General features: G+C 42.2%; 3 protein-coding genes across 3 annotated transcripts in view; 1 reads left to right on the top strand and 2 right to left on the bottom strand.

The window, feature by feature from the left end:
- The window catches only part of ARHGAP4 (Rho GTPase activating protein 4), a 46,008-nt gene extending 42,594 nt beyond the window's left edge, over positions 1–3,414 (top strand). The window contains exons 20-23 of the mRNA XM_081939022.1: positions 493–579; positions 752–895; positions 1,760–1,853; positions 1,943–3,414. Of these exons, the coding sequence (XP_081795148.1) occupies positions 493–579; positions 752–895; positions 1,760–1,853; positions 1,943–2,155 (538 nt within the window). The 3' untranslated portion in view covers positions 2,156–3,414. The remainder of the gene's footprint in view (positions 1–492; positions 580–751; positions 896–1,759; positions 1,854–1,942) is intronic.
- LOC309385001 (caveolin-3-like) lies at positions 3,221–9,046 on the bottom strand. The gene is made up of 2 exons (XM_081939023.1): positions 8,837–9,046; positions 3,221–4,903 (listed from the first exon to the last, which is right to left on the bottom strand). The coding sequence occupies exons 1-2, from the start codon at positions 8,963–8,965 to the stop codon at positions 4,553–4,555; spliced, it is 480 nt and encodes a 159-aa protein (XP_081795149.1). The 5' UTR covers positions 8,966–9,046; the 3' UTR covers positions 3,221–4,552.
- Positions 9,047–14,361: 5,315 nt separating this feature from the next.
- Positions 14,362–21,224, bottom strand: LOC309383659 (caveolin-2-like). Its single transcript, XM_081936456.1, has 3 exons — positions 20,574–21,224; positions 19,722–19,909; positions 14,362–15,998 (listed from the first exon to the last, which is right to left on the bottom strand). The coding sequence occupies exons 1-3, from the start codon at positions 20,721–20,723 to the stop codon at positions 15,848–15,850; spliced, it is 489 nt and encodes a 162-aa protein (XP_081792582.1). The 5' UTR covers positions 20,724–21,224; the 3' UTR covers positions 14,362–15,847.
- Between the last annotated feature and the right edge of the window lie 1,978 nt (positions 21,225–23,202).

The following is a 23,202-nucleotide window of genomic DNA, read 5'->3' as shown; positions in this document are numbered from 1 at the left end:
TGCTGCGACAGCTCAACACAGCCGTTCGCCCCTGAGGCTGTGCCTGGCTCTTCGGGAGCCCGCTCACAAGAGCGCAACAGCTTGGCAACTCCGCCCTCCGGCCAGGCAGAGCACCACTTCCCAACCTAGTGTTATCCCGAAGGCGCCAAGCAACGTGAGCACCTTTGCCCCCCCAGCTCCCATGGCTTGGCGCCTTCGGGATACCGCTAGGTTGGTGAGCATTGCTCTGCCTGTCCGGAGGGGGTGGGGTTGTCCAGGGGGCTTATTTTCAGGGGAGGGCTTATATTTTTGCCCACCCGAAAAATGTGGCATAGCCTTAGTTTCAGTACATGTCATATTTTTGGGGAAACACTTTCGGGGACTGCCTTTTTATGTCAAATGATTAAGTGTCCTCCAAGATCTTTTCAAAAGAAGACTGTGGAAGAAGGTGTGAGGGAGGAGACATCAACCCCTCTAACAACTTTCTTGGTTCCTTGGTTGCTTCTTTTGCAGTGAAAAACAATCTAATACCCGCAGTTCCAGGTTAGAGATTGATACTGGACCATCTCTGGAGGAACCGCTCCCTGAACCCACCAGCAGGTAGGAGAAGTGTGGCAGGTAGATCTCATCCAAATTCTCAGCGCTGTGTGATGGTCACTGATACTACCTTTATGATTTGTTGCCTGCTGCAAAGAGGGCTTGTCTTGGGACTGGATCTGTCTCTTAAGCAGATGTTCTCTCTCTTCCCCCCCCCCCCCTTCTCATATTTTAGACTGCGTGTCAATTCAGATGTGAGTCGCCAGCGTGGAGGAAGCAGCCCCATTCGCAAGTTGGCATCACCGTTCATGGATGGGGGCCGCCTGCCCTTTCCCATCCTACAAGCAACCCAGGCCAAAACTTTTCATCCTGTTGAGCGGTGAGAGTGTTGAAGGGGAGGGCACAAATGTGCGTTGGCATGTGCTGGATTAATTAGGTGGGAGGCACATTTAGAGGTGGCTCTTATATTACCTAGTCCTAGACAATGCCAAATAATATTTGGGAAGTATTTCATTTCTGCTTTGGTAGAGTCCAAAAGAAGCATCTGCATTAGATGGGACAGGAGAAAAATAGACAATATCTTTGTGGTTTGGGATATACTTAAATGCGGAGATTCTAATTTTGAGTGCTCTGTTATAACAAATCACAGGACTCCCATTTCAAATGCTTTGAAAATAATAGATAGGTGGGTAGGTAGGTAGATATGACTGCAAGGAAGCAGAGCATCCAATTCGGAACGCTCCCTTATAATAAGTAAATAAATAAATAAATAAGAAAGCAAGCAAGACAAGCATTATAAAGCAGAGGCAGGTGATATGTTCTTGTTAATGCAGCTGAGTGTTTTTCATGATACATAGTCTGGCTAGAAAAAACATTAGCTGAAGTGGCATTGCAAGAGAATGTTGTCAATACAGACAGAATAGGGTTGGCAGAGGAATGGAGAGAACAAATGGACATGATGCCTGATGTTGATCACTGCTCTGTTACTGAAATGTGTGCTTTCCATAGTCTTTCCCAACAGGTGCTTGATAGTTAGCAAAGCTCTCCGCAGGGCATTTTCTCCTCTATCAAATGTCCTATTCAACCAGCACTTGGAAAGTGCTAACATAATATAAACTAAGATAATTAAGAGGGACGGATAACTGAAAAAAACACACAGGATAAAATATTAATGATACAATTAAGAAGTCCATATGCAGTCTTAGGTTTCATAAACTCTTTGGTGCTCTTTGTGTTCCCCAAGGCCAGACCGCTGGAACGAAGTTTCTCCACGCACCTGGGCTGGCAATAATTTTGAGAGACAGGGACCAGTGGAGAAACGGGTAGAGGTAGACCGGGTAAGAGCCTGCTCATTTTTTCCTCCCCTTTCTAATTTTTCCCCCCTGTCTTGCTCCCTTCATCATATTTTCTCTTTTTCCATTGATAGGAGGTTGCCAGGAATATGGATTCTGTGTTCAAAGAACTTCTTGGGAAAACTACTCTGAAGCACACAGGGATTTGTGACCCTCCCAATCATTCTGAACCCCCAAAGAGCAATTCTTTGGCTAAGAAGGGTATGGCCCCTGCCAAGCCAGCCTCTTCAAACAGGGCGCTTCTGCGGGGCAAAGGGGTCTTCAAGTCTTTGGGAAATGGAGAGTGAGTCAAACTCAACATGGGGAAAAGCACCCCCAGTGTGACTTGCCCAATACTGTGGCTACCCTCCTCCTTCTCCTCTTCCTTTCTGTTCCGGATACCAACTCAGGGCAGTTGTGTCTTGCTCTCTCCTGGTGGGGGGTGGGAAGGGGGGGTGATGTAAGATTATCAGCATTTGTGTTCCGACTTCCAAGCCAAATGTTGAAGATGCATTTGCTGTTGGACGTCTTCCTGCACTGGAGGTGCATCTGAAAGATTTCATGTTGTGGATGTGACTGGGACTAAAACATACAGCTCCCATCAGGATGGTCCTGGACCCAACACCCAGACCAGTTGTTCCTTTGTCACAGTTTGCACTTGGATCTTCATGTGGAAGGGATGCATGGGGGAGGGAATGTGCCAAGATTCCTGGACTCTGTTCTTGGCCTTGGGAAGGGAATCATGTCTAGTGAGTTATGGTGCCAGAGGTTGAAAGGGCGGGCATTGTTTTGTACGTGTGTTATTCTCTTCCTGACGTGCTTCACACTAGCCCTCACCACCTTTCCTTCCTTCCTCGACTCTCAACCCCGGCAATGTATCTCTTGTTGCTTTAAACATTTGTCTGAATTTAAAACTTTCCACACATGCTACTTGGTACAGCCTCATCCAACCCTGCACGCATCACCCTCCTACATTGGGGCAATAGGTAAGGGGACATATTTGTGGTGGGGACCCACGTGCCAATTTTTCCCTCATCATCCCAGGTCCAGTTTGTCTGCCCCCCCTCCCCCACCTTCTACTTCATCATCATATTTTGTCTTTACTGCTCAGTATTAATCAGGGCTGCATGTACTCTGTGCTTTAAAATGCTGTGTAAAGTCAAGCTGAATTCTGCAACCTGTGTAAAGTATGCAACTTAAACTTGTAGAGATTCTTTTCCATAATTTATGTTGCCAATCTGACAACTGGAAATCTGACTTATGGCACCCTCATGGTTCCAAACTTTCAGCAGGAAATTAAAACCACACTTTTCAGCATCACTTTATAGACATAAGGGCTAGAAACCTGCTCTTTTATATATATATATATAAAATTATATATACAATTTTTTTCACATTCTCAGGAAGCAGAATTCTGTGCCCAATGCCGCATCCTGTGACTTTCTTGCGAATTACAGCATATGTACAGCCCTGGTATTAGCTTATCATTAACAAAAATGACTGTACTATGATCTTTCTATACAGTCTGTTGATTTCTGTCTCTTGCAATAAACTGGATTTATAAACTCTCCACAGAAAGCGCCTGCCAGTCAGGATTTTATAAAGAATAAACAAGACACTGAAGGATTTGCTTGGGTTTTATTGTCATAAAATGCAAAATATCTTTTATAATTTTAGAAAATTGTCCGTTTTTGTTTCAAAGTAGCAATTGGCATTAAGGTTTAAGAAAGAGCAGCACTGATTGAGTAATGTTGTGTCCACAAACTGATTTCAAAGAAAGCTACCATAGTGATGACATGAAATGGGTTGGCTGAAACCGTAATGTAGTGAGTGTCAAAAGAGAGAGAGATTGAGATGTAAGGCTTTAGTGCTGTACTCAGAGCATCTCTGAAATGGCTTCCTAGGACAATATATCATCTTGTTCCAATTTAAGGCAGTATTAGAATTTTGTATCCCGGATATGATGGCTCTAATCCCATTGGCTGCCTCAATGTACTGTGGGAATAGCAACTCAAAACATCCTGCAGCCAGGCTGCTGGGAGATTCTGGACACTGTAATTGTGGCATATTTAGCATGTGCCAGAATGTGGGGGCTATGATGCTGAAATGACCCACAAGTCATGGCATGGCAAGTTGGCTGCAGTAAGTTGGCCGTGGCAAATTGTCCTCTTCTGCTGCTAGAAAGCCTTGCTGTACAAAACTTTTACAGCAGTTCTCCTGCACAGTTACTTATTTCACAAGTGGACTTGTATAGAAGAACTTGCCACTATGTTGTGATACGTGTATGTGGGTATGTGAGAGAGGGAGGGAGAGAGAGAGAGGTGGATGGGGAGGGGGGAATTTAGAGCAGCGTTTCTCAAGCTTGCAACTTTAAGATGTGTGGACTTCTTGGAGTTGGAGTATGGCCGGCTGGCTGGGGAATTCTGGGAACTGAAGTCCAGACACCTTAAAGCTGCCAAGGTTGAGGAACACTGATTTTGAGTACAGGGTTTTTTTTGTTTGTTTGTTTGATTTTCCCACCTTAATCAAAAAGAGATGGAGTAATTTCTTAGGGGCAAGGAATTCAAGGTAAAGATCCATCAGCCAGATTGTTTCCGCCCATCAGTCAACTGACTCAGGATTCCAGCTGAGCTACTGTCCCATCTGAATGGGTCAAGCGGAGGGAAAATGAAGCCAGAATCCTGTCCTGATCCAAAGGAGAGGCCTCAGTCCTTTGCATGTTCCTTGCGCAGGGCCACGCGGACATCACTGCAAACTTTTCCTACTGCTTCAAAGAGAGGGTCGCAGAAGGTACGTATGCACAAGGCATAGCAGCGCCCGCAGCACTGCACCTCTATGAAGTAGCTCTTGATGCAAGGCATGGCCCCCCAGATGTGGCAGAAAGAAACACAGGCAAAGAGGAAGCCCCAGAGCAAGGCAAGGGGCAGGCCCAGCACCCCCGATAGAATCCGGTAGCACCAGTACTTGCTGACAGTAAAGGTAGTGTTGCTGGCCTTCCACACTCCATCAAAGCTGTGGGTTCCCTCTGGCTCAGCGATCACATCTTCAAAGTCTACCTGGTAAGGTAGGAAGAGAGGTTGTGAGTTGGCCAAAGCTTTTGTTTCAGTCAGGAGTGTGTGTGTGCGTAAACAAATCTAGTGGGTACGATTTGGAACAAAGATTTCACGGGGTGGGGGCTGTTACTCTTTTCCCTGAATCTGAGTTCCTAAACATATTCAGAATTTACGTCTGGTGAAAACCTGTATTAAACTTGTTGGCGAAAGGTTGCTGTGATTGAAGAAAGAGTTAACCTCCACTTTGTCTGCTTTTCTCTGTACTGAGCTGAGCTTTCAAAGAATTATTTTCCTTATGAAAACGTCTGCTCCAGTTCTGCTATATGTGTTTACTTGCAGTCTGTAATTCTTGAATGGATGGAATACCACCTGGTATTCAAATTGCAATCATGCATTTAAGGGGGGGGCGTATATCATTACTAGGATTCTACACATTTCCATAACTAATAAACAGGGAAAAATTACCAGGAAGAAAGCAGTTAATTTGCATAACTTTCTTACACACTATATTTAGACAATCCCAGCCTCCAATCTTCAGAGCAACCTCCTCGCCTTTTGGAGCTGTCACTATTGAAATATGAATTTTGGAATTGCCCCTTCTGGAGTAAAGAGCAGGTGAGTGACGGCCTCAGCAGGGGGTGATTTCCCAGGAGCACCATGTCTCAAGAAAGTTTTCCAGAACAGGCCTCACTGAAAGAATTGCAAAATCAGGGCAGGCAGGGGATGGATTCATTATTTGTCTCAAGAACCAAAATATTTAATTCTTTGGAAATTAAGCATGATCAAGGACAAATTGGAGTCACTGTGATGGTTTAAATTATGCATTGTTTTTAATTGTTGGTGAATATCCTGGTTTTATCAAGAAGGATGGGCTAGAAGTGGTTTTGCATTATAAGCAAAAAATCCAAGTTAAAAGCTTCTAGGAGCAGAGTTCAACTCTTCTCCCAGTGTGCAGAGGATTAGAACAGAATTTCCCAACCTCAGTAGCTTTAAACTATGTAGATTTAAACTCCCAGAATTACCTCGGCCAGCATGGGGAGTTGAAATCCACACAGCTTAAAAATTGCTGAGGTTGAGAAACACTGAATTAGAACACTGCTATGGTATATGATTAGTCTTAGGTTGATTATCCCTTCCCAAGTGTCATTTTTTAATGTTATCTTTACTCCATAATCCTTTTTAGAACCTTGTTAGCTTTCTTGCAAAGTGAGCTAATCAGCAAAACATTGAATTAGAGAGAACTACATTCTTTTCCTTTGGCCTTGATTAACTTTAGGAAGTAAAAAACTGCCATTTGATACCCAGAGAAAAAGGAAGGTATGGGGACGAAGGTCCTGTTTCTCTCCCCCCCCCCCTTTAGCTATTTAGTGTGCTTGCAGAACATTAATCATTAAAAAGGTAATTGTTGCATATAATACTACAAGAATTCTTGTGTTTAAGCTTTTATTTGCAGTGGGAGCTACTTTTACAGGCTCCTTAAAAAAATTTCAAGGAGAGAATGGTCTAAAAGGAAACCAGTCTGTTTGAACCTGTTTGGTATTTTGAGAGCATGTTTTTGTCCGCCTCACAAAATGGCTGCCACAGGACTGTTGCCTATTCACAAAATGGTGATTTTGTAGGTGTGAAATGTAACAATTGTTCCTAAGAAACAAGGAGCCTGGGATTACTATGCATCTTTCTCTAGATCCTAATAAACTTCCCATTGTCACTCGTAGTTGATCATAATGGGTTGGTTGTTATTTCTTTTTTCTTTTTGGACAAAAAAAAACCCAGTAAATTACAGAGACCAGCTGTTTCTATTTTCTAAAAATGCCTATATAAGCCCAAAGGCACTAATAGAGATGGAATATTGGCCAGCTTATTTTTCAGCGTGGCATGATCAGATGTTTATGCCTGACGGAGTGTTTTTGAAATCCTTCATTTGAAGAGCTTGGACTGTAGCCCAACCAATGAAAAAGATACCTTACACCAGGTTTTCTCAACCTAGTGACTTTTAGATGTGTGGACTTAAACTCCCAGAATTCAGCATGGCTGGCTGGCTGGCTAATTCTGGGAAGCGAAGTCTGCATACCTTACAGTTGCTAAGATTGAGAACCGCTGCCTTACACTGAGACTAGGATAGAGCAAGTACTCTGGGGGCTGGGGGATAATAAAGTCATAGCCCAGCTTCTCTAAAAGAAGCTACTTTGAAGATCAATTTGGGGTAAGCCACATTATCTTGGCCTAATGAGAAACACACAGAAATTATAGCATTATCTGTATAAAGATGTGAATCTAATTCAGTTTTCAGTATAATGGCAATAAATATATTCCCTAAAAAGAGGAAGAGATCAAGGACCCAGTTTTTTCTTAAAACTAATTACAGTAATTATGTTAGTGGAGAGTGGAATGGTGACCCTCAGTTAAACATGCTAAACATAGTGAAGGCCATTCCCTCTGCTCCATTCTTGCTTCTCAATGGCATTGATTGCTACCAATTGCTAAAGGTCCTGCTTCTGTGATGCTTGGAAGAAATGCTGGGGGAAATGCAGTTGAGTACGAATTTCTTTTTAAAAAGTTGCCCTTCTTGTGATTTTATTCGTTGTTTTTTTAATTATTCATGCCTGTATTTATTAATAATGCCTTTTATTAAGGATTGCAAGAAAAATAATGCCGTTCTACTTAGCCACTAACATATAAATTGGATGTTTCCTTTTCCACAAGACTGCCTTTGTCATCTGCCACTAGAGGGGGCTATTGCACTGTTTTGTTTCTGGGCTTCCTCCAAGCGTCCAAGTTGAGTGAAGAGTGCCGGACCTTGGAGTTGATCTGAAGCAAGCTGGGCTCTTCAGAGACATTCTTGTGAGAGCCCCAGCCAAAAGTGCAAAACCCACACCTTTTTGCCTAGACATCTCATCCTCTTTTCTCTCTCGGTTCCATTCCAAACACTATCTTTTCTACTCCCCCCCCCCCTCAAATATTTCTAACATTTCCAAAATCAGACATTGCCTGGCAAGCAAGTTCCTTTGTGACTTGGCTTTCAAGAAAATGTTTCCATTAAAAAAAAAAGTCTGAAGCCCACCTAGGAAGCCCTGAGGACTCAATGTGGCTGCTCCTGATTACCTTTCATCCCTTGCTACCTTTGTCATTGCTACTTTTCCTATTCCTCCATTTCACTGTGGCCAGCTTGATTTTACTCAATATGATTATAATACAGCTCAATACCCAGAGTTCATACAATGTGCTAAATTCTAAAAGCAATGAATTAAAACCGTAAAACTAAACCACAAACTAGCTTTTAAAAATAATGCATTCCTTGGGAAGCAACCACTCTTTTTGGAGGTGGGGGGGGGAAGGGAGAGAGCATAGATTTATGCAGTTCAATGTGTGAAGGATACAATTCTTAGCTTGGAGGAGTGGAAGCACCCCTCTGTTTATTTCCTCTGTATCTAGAGTGATATATGCAATCAATCCCAACAACAATCCCAACAACCTTTCCAGGAACGTTCTCTCTATACCATGCATTCACCTTATGTAGTTTATATTTTTGTTGAAGGAGGGTAGGGAAGACGAGTTGGGAGAAAATATGCAGGAACCCCTATTATCCAGGGAAAGGGGGCCAAGTATTTATTCTGTTATTCTTTGTTAAATCCAGACCCACAAGATAACATTTAGGAAGGGGCTCAGGCAGACCTGTCTCTGATTCACTGAAGTACAAGGAGGAGGAGGAGGAGGCACAGCACAATCAAACTTGCCAGATTCTGTGATTATACCCAGTCTCAACAAAAATACAGAAGTGTTAGCCTCCCCGTGGAACTGATTGATTTCCTGATCTGGTCTATCTAGTGAGGCTGACTCCTTGCTTCTTTTCAATCTGAAGGGAACTTTGCGAAAATAATCGTTCTATGCTGCTGCCACCAGCATTTTTTTGTCCCCTGCCCTGGGAGATTTGCTCACCTTGACCACCTCTTGGTTGATCTGCTTGGGGTCTCTTTCCACCAAATCAATCTCTTTGGTGAGAGGGTCCCGGGAGTCGATCTTCTCCAGAATCACATCTACTACTTCTTGTTCTTCTTGTTGGGCCATAGCTCTGGGCCTGTTTCCTATTCAGGATCTGTCTTTCTCTCTGTAAAGCAGCCACCAGTTGTCTCTGACCGTCAGGGAAGAATGGCCTCTCCCCTATTGCTGCCCCCCTCCCTTTTCCCTCTTGATAACTCTTGACAGCAGTTCATAGATAGAAATAGTCCCCATTGGAACCAGAATACACCTCCCTTTCAATCAAGACTCCGTTGTTTTTTAGCTAGTTGAATAATTAACAGTCTAGGTAATCAGCTCACTACATATAATTATAGAACTTGGTAGATAAATCAGATTTTTTGAAATGAAATGTAAATGAATTGGTTTACCTGTCTCGCAGTCTGGATTGTGTACATCTCATTAATAAATAATAGTCAGCTGGAGGAAAAATAATTAGGTTCTTTGAAAGGACACAAACAGATTTTCAGAGATGAAATTGGGAATATAAATTCATTTTTTTCAAAGACACGAATGTATTTGTGTTGCAGCGCTATTGTCACTACTCAAAGGGGTTTCTGAAGCTCTGCACAAATCTGCAACAAACAATATTCAGTGACTTGAGATAAGAGCAAGATAAGCACAGGCACCAAGGCAGGCATCAATACATGTCTTATTAATGTGTACTATGTTACGGCTTTGTTTCCAAAAAAGGCTCTTTTTACACCAGCCCTAGGGCAGATTCTGTTTGGAGATCAAAATGACAAAAAGATAACAATAGCTGAAAATGGGATATCTCTATCCAGAAGTTCTGTTTAAATATTTTCCATTTCTACAGGCTGAAGATAAATAGCAAAAGCATTTAGATCATCATCTGGGTGTTGTAATGGGGGGTGGAGTTCTCTCAGAGGTCCTTGGTGCTCTCTGGCCATGGTTGTTTTCTTGCAGGTGTTCCATTTCACAAGCTAGATATCACCATGAGTGCTAACCCCTCATTTCAACCCTGAGCTACGGATACTCTCCTTCATTAGTAAAAAGTACCCTGTGAGTTCAGTGATACTGTCCTTCATAAATGGATTCAGTTCAAGTTGAAGAAACATTCCTTAGCTATTACTTACTTACAAGTGAGTAAATGAAAAATGGAAGGATGTGAAGAAGTTTATTCAGCCCAACTATTGCTATAAGATTTTCATAAGGATTGTACTCATGGTTCATAAGAAAGTGTAGCATCCAGTTGAGGGAGGCTTAGGCTTCAATCAAACCTCACAAAATTGGGTGAATATGATGGAGTAAGTTATTTAACCCCTTCCTCCTCCAGGCATTCATTAATTGCTTACATCACTTGTTTAGCCAGGTCTGGTAAATACCTTGTAGCTGCACTGATACAACATGTCAAATTTGATTAATGTTAACATTGATTAGTATAGGTTTCTGTTTCAGTGGATTGTGTGAATCCAACCAATATGGTTACTTTATGGATCAGTGTTGGATGCAAACTAAGAAAAGGGTGACGGTTGAAATAAGTTGTATGAATGCAGCCTCTATAGTTGTAGACAGAACCCCTCCCCTCCCCTGGGAAGCAATATAGAGTAGTGTGCAGAGAGCTGACTGACAGCCACAAGCATTCCTGCTGGATGATCATTCACAAATCATCCCTGTTAGTAGAAGCATTAACAATATGCACCCTCTGGTGATAATTAGATAGGCTTGTTGTTATAGAAACAGCTAGTACATATCATGATATAATTATCTTGGAGTATGAGCTTAGCTCAGCCATAAATGAATGCTAACAGATACAGTATATTTGAAGCAAAAGCTAGATTTTTGAAGAAACACATAAAAGGCAATGTTTTAAATACTTCTTGAAGGGGGAGAGAGTAGAAGGGAGAGGTTAAGGTAAGGAACTTTCAAACAGACTAATTTCACTTAGAATAGGTACAGTGAGAAACAAACACAACAGCTAATTACAAACACAACAGATAATTGTCAAAGCCTTTCCCCTCACCTAGCCCTGCCATTTGTTTAAAAAGTCTCTTAGGTGTGAAGAGATGATACAATCCCTGACACCCACATTAAATAAAGCATTGGCACTTTAAATAAGTACAGCTGTAACTTACATCCCTATGTACTGTAGTTACGTTTAGCAGCCACTGGTCATTTCTAGAGAGGGTACAGGACTCCTCTGTCAGGGTGGCAAGAGAAAAATCCCAGCTGGGTGTCCCCCGTGTGCAGCTGACTCTGGCATCAGCACCACTATGGCCTCCTGCCAGCCTAGTGCCATGCTTGAGAAAGAGAAATATGTGCCTGTAACATAATCTCTGCTGCATGAGTGCACACAGCTACTTTGCTGCCAGCCAGAGCTTTAGGAGACACTGTCGTGATGGGCACCAGCAGCTGTAGGCTGTACCATCCCCAGGGCAGTAGGCAGAAGAAATGGGACATGTTAAGGAGTGGTCTTATCATGTATCAGATGTATTTGTATGTTTCTGTCAGATTGGCTGGTATTAGGCAAAGAACAGAGGCAGTCACTAAATCTAAGGCACATGTAAATGGGCAAGTACCCTCCTGCATTTTGCATAAATAATTCTACTGCCATGAACTATTTCAGCCCCAGCCCTGTCACTGCTGCCGAATTGTTGCAGAAAAAGACAGGCTTAGACTTCTCAGGATACAGGAAAAGTTTATTTGGCAGCCAGGTTCAGAAAGCTAACACGTAGCTAGCATTGGAAATTCTGAACAACCTTCATTATCGAAGCACGCGTTCTTATACATTCTCAAAAGCAGCACAACACGGAAATACTTAACTCATTTCTTATTGGTTATTTTGGGAGAAAAGCCTTATAAGTAGATGGGGGTCTTACTTCTCCTTTTGTTCTTGGGACACAGGTATGGATTACGTGTCTTTATTTGAACCTTGTGGTTTTGGACTTTTGACATAGGGACGTTGGCTGGAACGTCTTGTGGTTAGAGGCTGATGACATTTCCCTGTCCCTTTAAGCAAGCTTCTAACTGTCCCTTTTATGCCACGTCTTCATTCTTATATTTTAATTCATATTTTATTCTACTTTAAAGGAATGTGCAGGGCGGCCAAAAAGCCACAAATGGGGGGAAGATAGGTGAGTGAGGGGAGCTGAAGTGCCTCAGCAGTTGTACGTGGCGGCCCAGGCACCCAAATTTTGATCATGTGAATGTGGAGGTGTGTGTGCTTGTGGCGCTTCAATGGTCATAACTTCAAGGACCAGTTGTAACTCACTTTTTTCAGTGCTATAACAATGTCAAATGGTAGCTGAAAGAATGGTTATAAATTGAGGACTACCTGTGAAGAAAAATTCTTGGCAGCTGCATTGCAGGACAATCTAAGGGCAAAAATTTGAGGACTATCCTGGCTTCATTTCCTCTTCCTCCCTTAGTTGTCAGCCCATGGAATAACTAGCCTTAACTGTATTACTTAATGTGTGATGATGTGGTCTTGGTGTGGAGAGGAGGGATACCTGGTCTGAGGGATTTAGCCCCTTTCAGGTTGCCTGAATGATCGGTTGCTGAAGTGAAGGTGTCCTGAGTTGGGTCACTGAACTGTATCTCAACATGGTTACATGGCTTATCTTGGAAGTCCAGGAAACCTATGTCCCAATTACTTGGCAGGCAAATTGTGGTGTGCAGAGGTGGAGTTCAGACTGAAACAAAAATTGATTATATGGTATATCAGGAAAACTCACTCCATTCTTCCTAATTTGTCAGCCGGGCTATTGTTGGCTATACATTTAGTAGAAGTGCATTCAGAAACAACTGAGTGACAGGTCCCAGGCACAGCACAGGGGCTGCCAGGAGCACTGAGGATTGTCCCATCCAGACCTCTCCCTTTCACTGCATCTGTGATCTGTCATTTAAGCTATGACAGGAAATTGGCAGGATTCTGGTCAGTTTCACCCTAGATCTCAAATACTGTAGGTAGTTGTTTTATGTAAATGAATGGCAGCTAAGCAACGTGCAGCTGCCACCAGCAGTTTCCAGAAGTATTCTGGTGAACAGTAGAAATGCTGCTGGCATAGGCAAGAGGGTGTCCCCCAGGTAATAAAAGCAGTAGTGATGGTAGTCACTGACTGACCAGAATAGAAACTGACAACTCTGTTGTTAGGCGGTGCAGTTGTTAAACATGATGATATGCGACCACACCAATTTAGTTGGTCCTGTCAATTCTGCCTGCAGTTGTTAAGTGAATCACCACGGGTCATTAAGTGCAATGTTATATGCCTTCAGCTTGCAGCTTCTTGCTGGTTTCTCTATTGACTTTGTCGGAATCCAGCTGTGAAGGTTTCAGATGGTGATCGCATGGCTGTGGGATGCGCTGACTGTTATAAACGTGAGCCAGTCACCAAGCGTCTGAATCACAATCACCTGGCCATGAAGATACTGCAATGGCTGTGACTTCAATGATTAGTCATAAGTCTCAATTTTCAGCCCCGTCGTAACTTTGGTCACTGAATGAGTGGTTGGTAAGTGAGGACTGCCTGTAGAAAGCATTTATCTTGCACAGTTGGCAAAACTCAACTCTTTCTCGGTACATTGACCTCCATGAAGAGAGAGTTAATTTTGTGTTTTAAAGTCAAATTTTTTAGAACCTCTTCTGTAAGCGTGGCCTGCTTCGTGGGAGTGGTTTGCTGGCCATGTGACTGGGTGGGAGTGGCTTGCTGGCCATGTGACTGGGTGGGCGTGGCTTGCCAGCCATGTGACTGGGTGGGCGTGGCCAACTTGTAAAATGTGGTGAAACTCACTTAACAACACTCTTGCTTAGCAACCAAAATGTTGGCTCAGAAACTCTGGCATTTGAAGCACGCAAGTCTTAAAGCTATCAAGTTAGAAGACCCTTGCACCCCTAACCCTTTAGAAAAAAAACCCCAGGGGTGTTCGAACTTGACAGCTTTAAGACTTGTGGACTTCAACTCCCAGAATTCCTCCTCTCACTCTTCATCTTGATGATATGCAGACGGGCAGGGGGAGCGAGCTGGAACCGGTTCTAAACGGCGCTGTAGATTTGTGTAACCTCTTCTATAGAAGAGGTTAGAACTGGCAGGAACCCACCCCTGACTTAGATCTATTGCTCTTTTGAAAGATCACTAAGTATATTGTATACAAACAGGTCAAATACTGTTCCAGAAGAACGCAAGGCTCAGGTCCATCTGGGAAGTACATAACGCCTGAAAGGTCTTATCGGATGTCCCAGTGGAACTGGGTACCTGATCTCTCCACTAGCCCCAAGCCAAATGACCATGAAAGGCAAGGCCCAGTGCCCACAAGTGATAGGCTGTTCCCACAATAACGAAAGGAGAAAAGGAAAAATATTACTTTGAACCAAAACAGTGAAATGGGAATATAAGCTGCCCCTGTGTAGATGAATTGTAGCAACAGTTAATGAGGTGTCTTTGTGCCATGGAATATGAGTGTTTACCACAAGACAAAGCAGGCAGAAGGGAAACTAAGCAACAGTTTATTGTTGTTCATTCTACAAGGGTGGGGGTTTCACATAATATTAATTTCAGTTATTTCTAGTAGGAGAGGGCTGAAGTGAATCATTTTTCCATGACAATTTGTTCTGTCGGAGGCATCCTGGGTTTGGAGGCATTTCCTTTGCAAACCCCACTCCTATAATACGTCTCATTAGTGGAATTTACCCCATCTGATGGCCTCCAGAAGTGGTGGGATGACAACTGGTAAGAGGACATTAGGTTCAGAATGGCCTAACAGTTGGAGAGCTATTGCCTATCTGCTATCCTGATCTTTTCCTAATTGTGGATATGTGTGACATGGAGAGTCACTGAGGGATAAGAACTGAGGATTGGATACAAGTCAAATCTTGGGAGAATTTAGAAAGAATTTTTGGACACTGAGAAATAGTGGAACGTGGAGCAGAGAAGGCTTTGGCTGGCCACAAAATGGCTGCTATTGTTGGCATACTGTACTGTAGCACAAAATACCATTTTATCAGAGAGCAAACTGGGGAAGCTATTTCCTAATCATCTTCTCTAGCTTCACAAAATATTGTTTCCCATACCTGTTGGATTTTGACTTTTTTTTGGAGGGGGGGAAGGGGCATACTTCAAAGAAAGATGTGGCCTGAAAGCTCTCGCTATATTTACTTTCTCACAATGCCTGTGTGAGTCCTGGAGGAATAAAGGCAGTGCTAAGGGAGGTGCTTTGCTTTGCCCACTTCCCATTCCCATTTTTTGAATTAGAAGAATGGGGGCGGGGTTGTTGTTGACAAAATAAGGTGATTGCTAAGGGAGGATTTCTCAGATATACAGTACAAAGAGTTTTTATGCCATAAGAACCACATAGCCTACTTCTGTCTTACAAAAGGACATGCATGTGGGCTTGGAGAAAGGGCTCGCCCATTTTAATCTCCACATGGAAAGAGTAAAGAAAGCCTCGTTCTGAAGTCCTGTTTGCAAATCTGGGCAAAGTAAGAGGGGTTTGGAGAAGAAAAGTGGGAAAGGAACATTTGGGAGTCTACCCTGCCATTCATTCTCCAAAGGGCTCCTGTTGTGTCTGTGCCATGGCAACTGTGAGGTGTCAATCAACACCCATGGTTGCCCTCATTGGCTGAGACGCTCCGGCGTAGTTGGCGGGAGAAAGGCAAGGTTTTAATTGGTTGCCGGTTTGATAGCTACCATATAAATAACTGTCAAACCGGGGAGGTTCTGTTCTGTTTGCCTAAAGTTGTTAATGATTAAACAAGCTGTTGATTGCGGAGATTGCCTCAGTCATTATTACCTTCGCTGAATACACAATAGCTCCCTTTCCATTATTTTTGCCTGTCATTCCCCACCATCACTCCAGTCCCATATTTCAAAATTTAAAAAGTTCCTTGGTCAGGCCTCCTGGAAATTTAACGTATTCAGTTGGTTGTGTAATGAGAAGTCAGTGCAGTATGGATCTCGATGGAAGAATATCCCTGTATCACTTTTGAGTTACTGTAAGGTAGATGGCACTGCAGCAGCGTCCCAGGCTAGTGAAAAGAGGGGCTATCAAAACATCCAGGATGCTAGCCCAGAGGGTACGAACTGGAGGCATGGCCATTGTACACAGCTGGATGCAAGGCATCACACACCTGTTGTGGGAAGAAGGAGGAGGGATAATTTTAAAAGGTTGGCCGTCAAGACAAATCTTCCCTATTCTTCCTTAATTTACACTTCAGTGAGACAATCAGTTGTTTAACTGAATCTATATCCTGCTTTTCTGCAATGTATCAGATAGCTAACAACAATTATAATGAAAAATTTTCATTTTCATTAAAATGAAAAATGTAAAAGAGAACACAAAAATAAGACATATGGTCCAAACAATGAAAATTCTATGAAAACATCCTTAAAGATTTGTTGGTAATTCAATGAATGAACTCATACAATTAACATTATGGAGCTTGTTTGATCTAATGCAGGGATATCAAACTTGCGTCACCACGGCATCATCATGTGATGTATTGCAACTCCTCTCCCCCATTCCTAAACCGGGCATGGGCATGGCCAGCACGTGGGCTGCAGGTTTGACACCCCTGATCTAGTGGTTCAGGCACCAAGCTAGAGAGTTCAAATCCTGCCTTAGCCATGAAAGCCAGCTGGGTTACTTCAGGCCAGTGCCTCTCTCTCAGCCAACCCATAGGATTGTTGTAGAGAAAATAGGAGGAGAAAGGAGTATTAGGTATATTCACCACCTTCAGTTATTTATAAGACAAAGGCAGGATTAATAAAAATAAAAAAGTGGATAACAAGGAAGGAGCTGGCCCTGACATCCTTTGACAAGAATGCTCAAGTTTGAGAGTGACAACCGAGAAGGGCCATCTTGTCTTCTTACCAAACTCTACTTAGATTAACCAAATAGATCAGTTAAGGCTACCCTCTAAATTGTTTTGGACATTTTTTCCATTATATAACATTTTAGTACTAGTATTTAGTACTAGTGCTAAATTTATTTTGTACTTCATACAACCGTAACATTTTTATTTTGATTTGTATCGTTTTCATATTTTTTCAATTCTAATAAATGCTTATGTTATCATAAAGGTTTGTTTATAATTTTCCTTCTAAAATTCCTGTTTTCTTCATACAATGGGGTTTTCTGTCCAGAGCAAACAGATATATTTTATCCCACATAATTACTCAATTTATATTACTAAATATAAATTGTTTCAGGATTATGATTCTTTTTGTGACTTAACTTTAGTGACAACTTTGGAGTTGCTATTTTCCCTGGATACTCTGAATGTTTGCATTATTCTTATGGCAACTACCATAAGAGTTGTAAAGCATTCTGGAAAAATGCAAAGCAGACATTGAGATTAGCCCTGTTGCTGACTCATTTCTTCTTTTGTAATAGCCTAATTCCTCAGAATGCCTTAATTACACAGCAGCTACTCCTTGTCTTCCCTCCAGTGACAAAATCCTCTACTTAAGGGAAATGGTGACAAACATTTCAAGTTTATACCAAATGCATTCACAATTCAGTCCAAGATAATGTTATACATATATTTGTGTGCATGCCCATGCCAGCATGGTGTAGCAGTTACGTTCCTGGAGTAGTAGTAGGAAGACCCATGTGCTTTCAACCTTAAACTGGGAGAGTAAAAAACACCCATCAACCACCATGCACAGGGCCAACATAGTAAATTATGATCCCTAACTTTCAGTGAAGAGATCTTTATCTTGCTATGGATTCCTATGGGCTGAAAGCAGAGGTGATATTCTACCAGTTCAGACTGGTTTGCCCGAACGGGTAGCAGAAATCACAGGTGGCTCTGCCCATTGCCCCGGCTCTACAGCATCGGATTTAGGCCCTTTTTTCGCCAAAAGCATATGCGTGGAGGTGGCGTGTGCGCACTCACATTTGTGAACCAATAGGGAAGGTAAGTGAACACTACCCCTAGCTGAAAATAATAGTTGTCTCTCTCTCTCCCTCTTTCCCTCTTCCCTTCCCTCCCTCCACAGAATGGGGAAAAGAATGGGGCTAGCTTTAAGGCATAATGTAGGCATTTTTAAAGGGGTGGGGATATCTTGGGCTTCCTCATTTGCTTCAGCACCCTGAATGGCCCCCTTTCTTTGTCACCACTGTATTTACCAACTTTAGTAATCTATCTTTAATTGAACCATAGTTTGTTAACCAGGTGTCTAGGTTCATACAATACACTCAGCCATAAACTAGCCAACTGATTTTTCTCCTAGTATGTGACGTAGTTTTAACCCCTGCTGCTGTTCTCCCATAGTCCCTATTTGCATACCCTCCCCAGTGGTCCAGTGGCTGCCTTATCTCCCACTCCCTGGCATATTCCTTCTCCCATGTCCTCCTCCTGTCCAACAGAGGGCACTGGAGTCAATAGTTGGGTTCTGCTGTTGCTTTCCATTGGATTTACGTCTACCAAAGAGAGACATGGGAAGGCCACTATAATGTTTGCTTATAAGTGAGAAGGTTTGGAGCCCCATACACAATGTACAATGTCCATGTGCTGTGAAGATTTCTATGGCCAATGGAGTCCTGCCAAGTTTCTAACTGCTCCCCCAATAACTGAAATTATTTTCTTCAGAAAAAATTCAAAAGATGTGCTTTCCATTTTGCTGCAAAACTCTCCCACATTGTAGGTTCATTCTACAACCTGCAGGAGAACTTGTTCCCATACAAAATGTGTTTTCTCTCTTACCAAGATGTAGACTGCAAAAGTCCAGATACTAATGAGTATGGCTTTCTCTGGTGCATCTATTGGCCATCTAGATCTTGCAGCCCAACTCTGGCAGCTCTATTATGTCAGCTCTGCTGGTATGAGGTCTCAGGTGTGGGGAGGATGTGGTCAGAGAAATACAATAATGCAGGAAAAAAAGAAAAATCGGACTCAGAGTTTCCATGGCATGTAGATCAGCCATCCATAATCTGCTTTTGATGGACTGGGTTAGGGAAAGATGATGTAGATCAGGGGTGTCAAACTCACGTAGTCATGGCAGTGTCACATGATGTATCAGGACTCCCCCTCCCCCTTTGCTAAACCAGGCATAGGCGTGGCGAGCACGTGGCCCGTGGGTCGGGACTTTGACACCCCTGATGTAGATGAAGTCCAAAACTTTCCTCTTTGTGATTGCAACGTGTCATTTATGATACACCAAATATTCTCTAAGGTAGCATGTGATAGAAGGAAGATTGGTGGCAGTCAGGAATTGATCTTTCAAGGCCCCTTTTTGGCATTGGGTTCACACAGTGCAGATGTGGTTGGCTATTGATGGCTTGCTGGGTTGTATAAGCACCTAGTGAGGTTGTTTTATGATTTGGTGTGTTATATGAACCTAGACAAAATAAAAAGTCTACAAAAAATTCATCTTCATTATATCAACATATACAGATTGTTTGTTTTTTTTAAATCAGTTTATAAGTAGATTCCTATTACCTTCTTCAGGGATTTATTTTTTTGCTACCCATTTGAGTTCCCGGCATTGGATTCCTAAAAGTCTCCTATTCAAGTCGTCACCAGATTTGTCCCTGCTTATCTTTTTTAAAGATCAGCCAAAATCAGCCAGTTCTGCTGTTTGCCTGTCCGTGTACAAACCAAGGTGACTGGATTAGTTTAGTAAGCCATTGTCAAGGTAATCATGGACCAGAAAGTTATACAGAGATAATTACCTATAGGGATGCAAGTAACCTGAAAACTACCTATTGCCTATTGCAATGGTTGATAGTTCTCCTACTGATGATTAAGAGGTTCCTTTGTTTTTAAACCAACCAGGAGCACAAGTTGGCTGGGAGTTCCAGTAGGTTCAAGTGATGTTAGGAGACAAAGCCAAAAGAAGATGCTCACCAGATATGGAGGCAGCCCAGGCAGGCAAAGAGAAAGCCTGAGCATAAAGAGACTGGCACAGCACAGAGCAGTGAGATAATACGGTAGCACCAAAGGCGGGAGCTCTCAAAGGTGATGTCACTCCAGGTCCAAATCCGATCAAAGGTACGGAATGAGGAAGGTTCTGCAAGGATGTCGGAGAATTCCAGCTAACAAGAAGAATGGGAATCTGGTTAGTAAGGCTTCCTCACTGGACAGATTAAATTAGATTAGGCAGAGCAAAGAACCTGGACTCTGGTTATCTCTATGTGTGGACACAGTATTGTCAAGCTCTGTTCTGCCGGAGATAACCCATGAAGCAAGAAATACACAGACATTAAGGAATTTTAATGCAAGAATAAGTAGAGCATTTAGGCAACTGCAATACAAAAGCCCAGCCCTAATTTATTAAAAAGTTCATTATGGTGGCATTTCTTTTACTCTCTTGTTCCTGAACATTAGCAGCCTGGACTGCTAGTTATGAGGTAAATTACTAATACATTCCATTCCTTTCTCTGTTCATTATGTCAAATATTCCTCCTCCTTTCTGAGGTTTCCCCATAAATGCAGGAGTGTGTGTGTGTGTGTATGAAGAGAAAGAATGACTGACTACTGATGGACTTTGAGACATATTATAAGGAAATCAATGGGGAAAGACACAACATTTGGGACTGAAGTAGGGAAACATAAGTAAGGCTGCTTACTTTCAAAAGTGGGAGGAGACTGAGTATTATAAGAGGACATAGCTCCCTTGCTGGATGGCATGGCTTTTTCCAGAGGTGTTCTTACATCTTGGACAGCCAAACATGGTTATTCCTTGGTTCCCCTTCTTACCTTTAGATGCTGGTTGATCCCATGTGGATCTCGGGGATCAGTTTTGGGTGGTATGTCGACAGTGGATTGCAGAAGCATAGTTCCTGGTTCTTGCAAATGAGGATCTTCTGGATCCAATTTATACTCCACCAAGTATTTATCACTGATCATCTTGAGAGTAGCTCAAGGCTTCTCAATCTATCGGATCCAGGGATGCTGTCAAGTACCTCCTAACACATGAATCTGTAACACTTTCCCTTTTTACAACACTATGTCTTATTCTGAAATTATCCTCCCTGTCGGTCTATCGTGTCTCCTCACACTGTCTTTATTTCTATACAGGAATCTGACTCCAGTTCTATTCTCAGCTTCAGCCAACATAGATTGGAAGGAAAGGCCAGTCAAGGAGGGTGGATCTTGGCAATTACACACCCCCACCTGGTATTTTCAGCTATGGGGCAAGCCACGGGTATAGGGACAAGGGTTATAAATATGCCACTGTCCCAGTGATCCTTTGCTGGGAGACGGAAATGGGGGGAGGAAAGAAGTCCAGCTAAATATACACGAAGCCAGGCTATTCTTACAACTGGGATTAGGATGGGGTTCCATGGACTACAGCAGAAGAACGCCAAGGCAGAATAATTATGCTGATGCAACCAAGTGGTTTCATCAATGTGGGGCGCCATCTAATGGCCACTGAACTCCTCATAGATTTACAGAGTAATGCAGAAGTGAAAAAAGATGTTTTTATGCAGAAACTGCTGAAATCCACATAGTAATAATTAGGAATATAGTAGTTTGCACATTATCTGGATTCATGCACGGTGCAAAGTCTTAGTTTATTAAATAAACTACAATTGGCCAAGTTTACAGAATGTGCTAAACCATACTTTATGGCTTAAAGCTAGAATGCTTAGGCCTGTACAATATGCTAAGCCAGAGCTCCCCAACCTTTCTGGCTTTGCAGCCTGGTCAGGGGGTGGGGAAGAGGGGATGGTTCCATGCAAGCAATGGGCAAGCACACACATGCGTGCAGCTCCGTTTGCACGAGCAGAAGGCATGCACGCTCACCACTCACACAAATGGAGTGCTTGTGCATGTACTTGTCTACTGTTCACGCAAGTACAAGCGCACTCACCCACCACTTTTGCAACCTGGTTCTGAATGGTTCAAAACCTGATAAAGGGTTGCAGCCCGGGGGTTGGGGACCCCTGTGCTAAGCTACATACAAATATGCTACTATGATGTTTAAACTATGTTGTTCATGTGCAAGGAAGCTGTAGTTAGTTATGGCTCTTTAGTGTATATACATGTGTCGGAAGGAAAATCCATCTGGTTCTGTTCCAAGGGAGAAAGCCACTGGAAATAAAATGGAGGCTGGAGGCTGTTGGAAAGAAAAATCCATTTATTGATGAACAGAACCACCAGGGATTGTGGTTCTGGGTAGCTGACAAAATGAAGTTGAGAGTGGGTGGATTTTTATACCTTCTAGATTCTTATGGTGTCATGTAGGGGTCATGACTGGCTCTATAGGCAAAAGGAGAAATGCAAATCCTAGGTGTTTGAGCTAATTTTGTCAATCTTTTGTTTGTTGCTTATCTTAATTTCTGTCTGACCCAGTCTTTTTGAACGGATTGCCAAATCTGCATTTCTAAAAGCTGGCCTCCTCAGTTTCTGCTTCGACCAGGGATATTGTGGCTGGTTTCTGCCTCCCTTAAGATTTTATCATTTTTCCTTCAGGGGAAATATTATGCTTTTTTAATATCTCCCCAAATATTTCATTCTTCTGGTGGGTGGAATTTCCCATACATGCAATCTATGTATATATTGCAATAAATGTAAATATACATATATAATTCCACACATCAGCCATTAACTATTTTTCACTCCTCTTACAAATGGAGATTCAGGAAGAGGAGAAATATTTAGACAATAACACTATAAACATGAAGTAAGACAATAGGTATTCAGTTATTCATAACAGCAAGCATTAATACACCTAAACCTTCAGTTTCTAAAATTGATCCATTGTATTTATAACATTTTGGCATTCTCAATATTAGCTTCCCAAAGCCATTGATTGGTTATGAATCTCTTGTCTCTCTTTCTCTTTCGTTCTATGTATATGTGTACATGTGTCTGTGTATATGTGTCTGCACACAAATGTACCCCAGATACTTTCTTTCATTAATAAACTTTTAAACAGAACAATTCATCCAGGATTTTCTATTAGTTTGGAAATTTAACAAAGCATCATTTTATATTGAATAAACCATTTACTTCTTGTAATCTAAAGACTGATCCTGTACTTGTTCTTACAATGTGGGCCAGTTAGTTTTCCTTTAACACAACCTATCTCACTGTGTTGTTGTTATAACAGTAAAATAAGGGTAGACCTCTGTGTCAGCTTAAACTCTTAGATAATGTTTTAAATAAATAAGGACAATAAATACACTTATTTACTTGCGGGAATGTGGGACCCCACTACCACTTGTAATATGCAGAAATGTTATTTATGAAATCGCACGCAACATAGACTTGAGTTCAGTTACTTCCTAAGCAAGCTAATGGACTGCTTGGAGGAAGGATTAATATTATGATAAGATCAGGATATGATAATATTTTTGCCATATGACTTAAAACTATTCTG

The sequence above is a fragment of the Natrix helvetica genome (assembly GCF_964273705.1).
Source record: "Natrix helvetica genome assembly, chromosome: 1".
In the NCBI taxonomy this organism is placed as follows: Eukaryota; Metazoa; Chordata; class Lepidosauria; order Squamata; family Natricidae; genus Natrix; species Natrix helvetica.
Note: the sequence above shows the minus strand (reverse complement) of the source record. Positions and strands in the feature narration are given on the sequence as shown.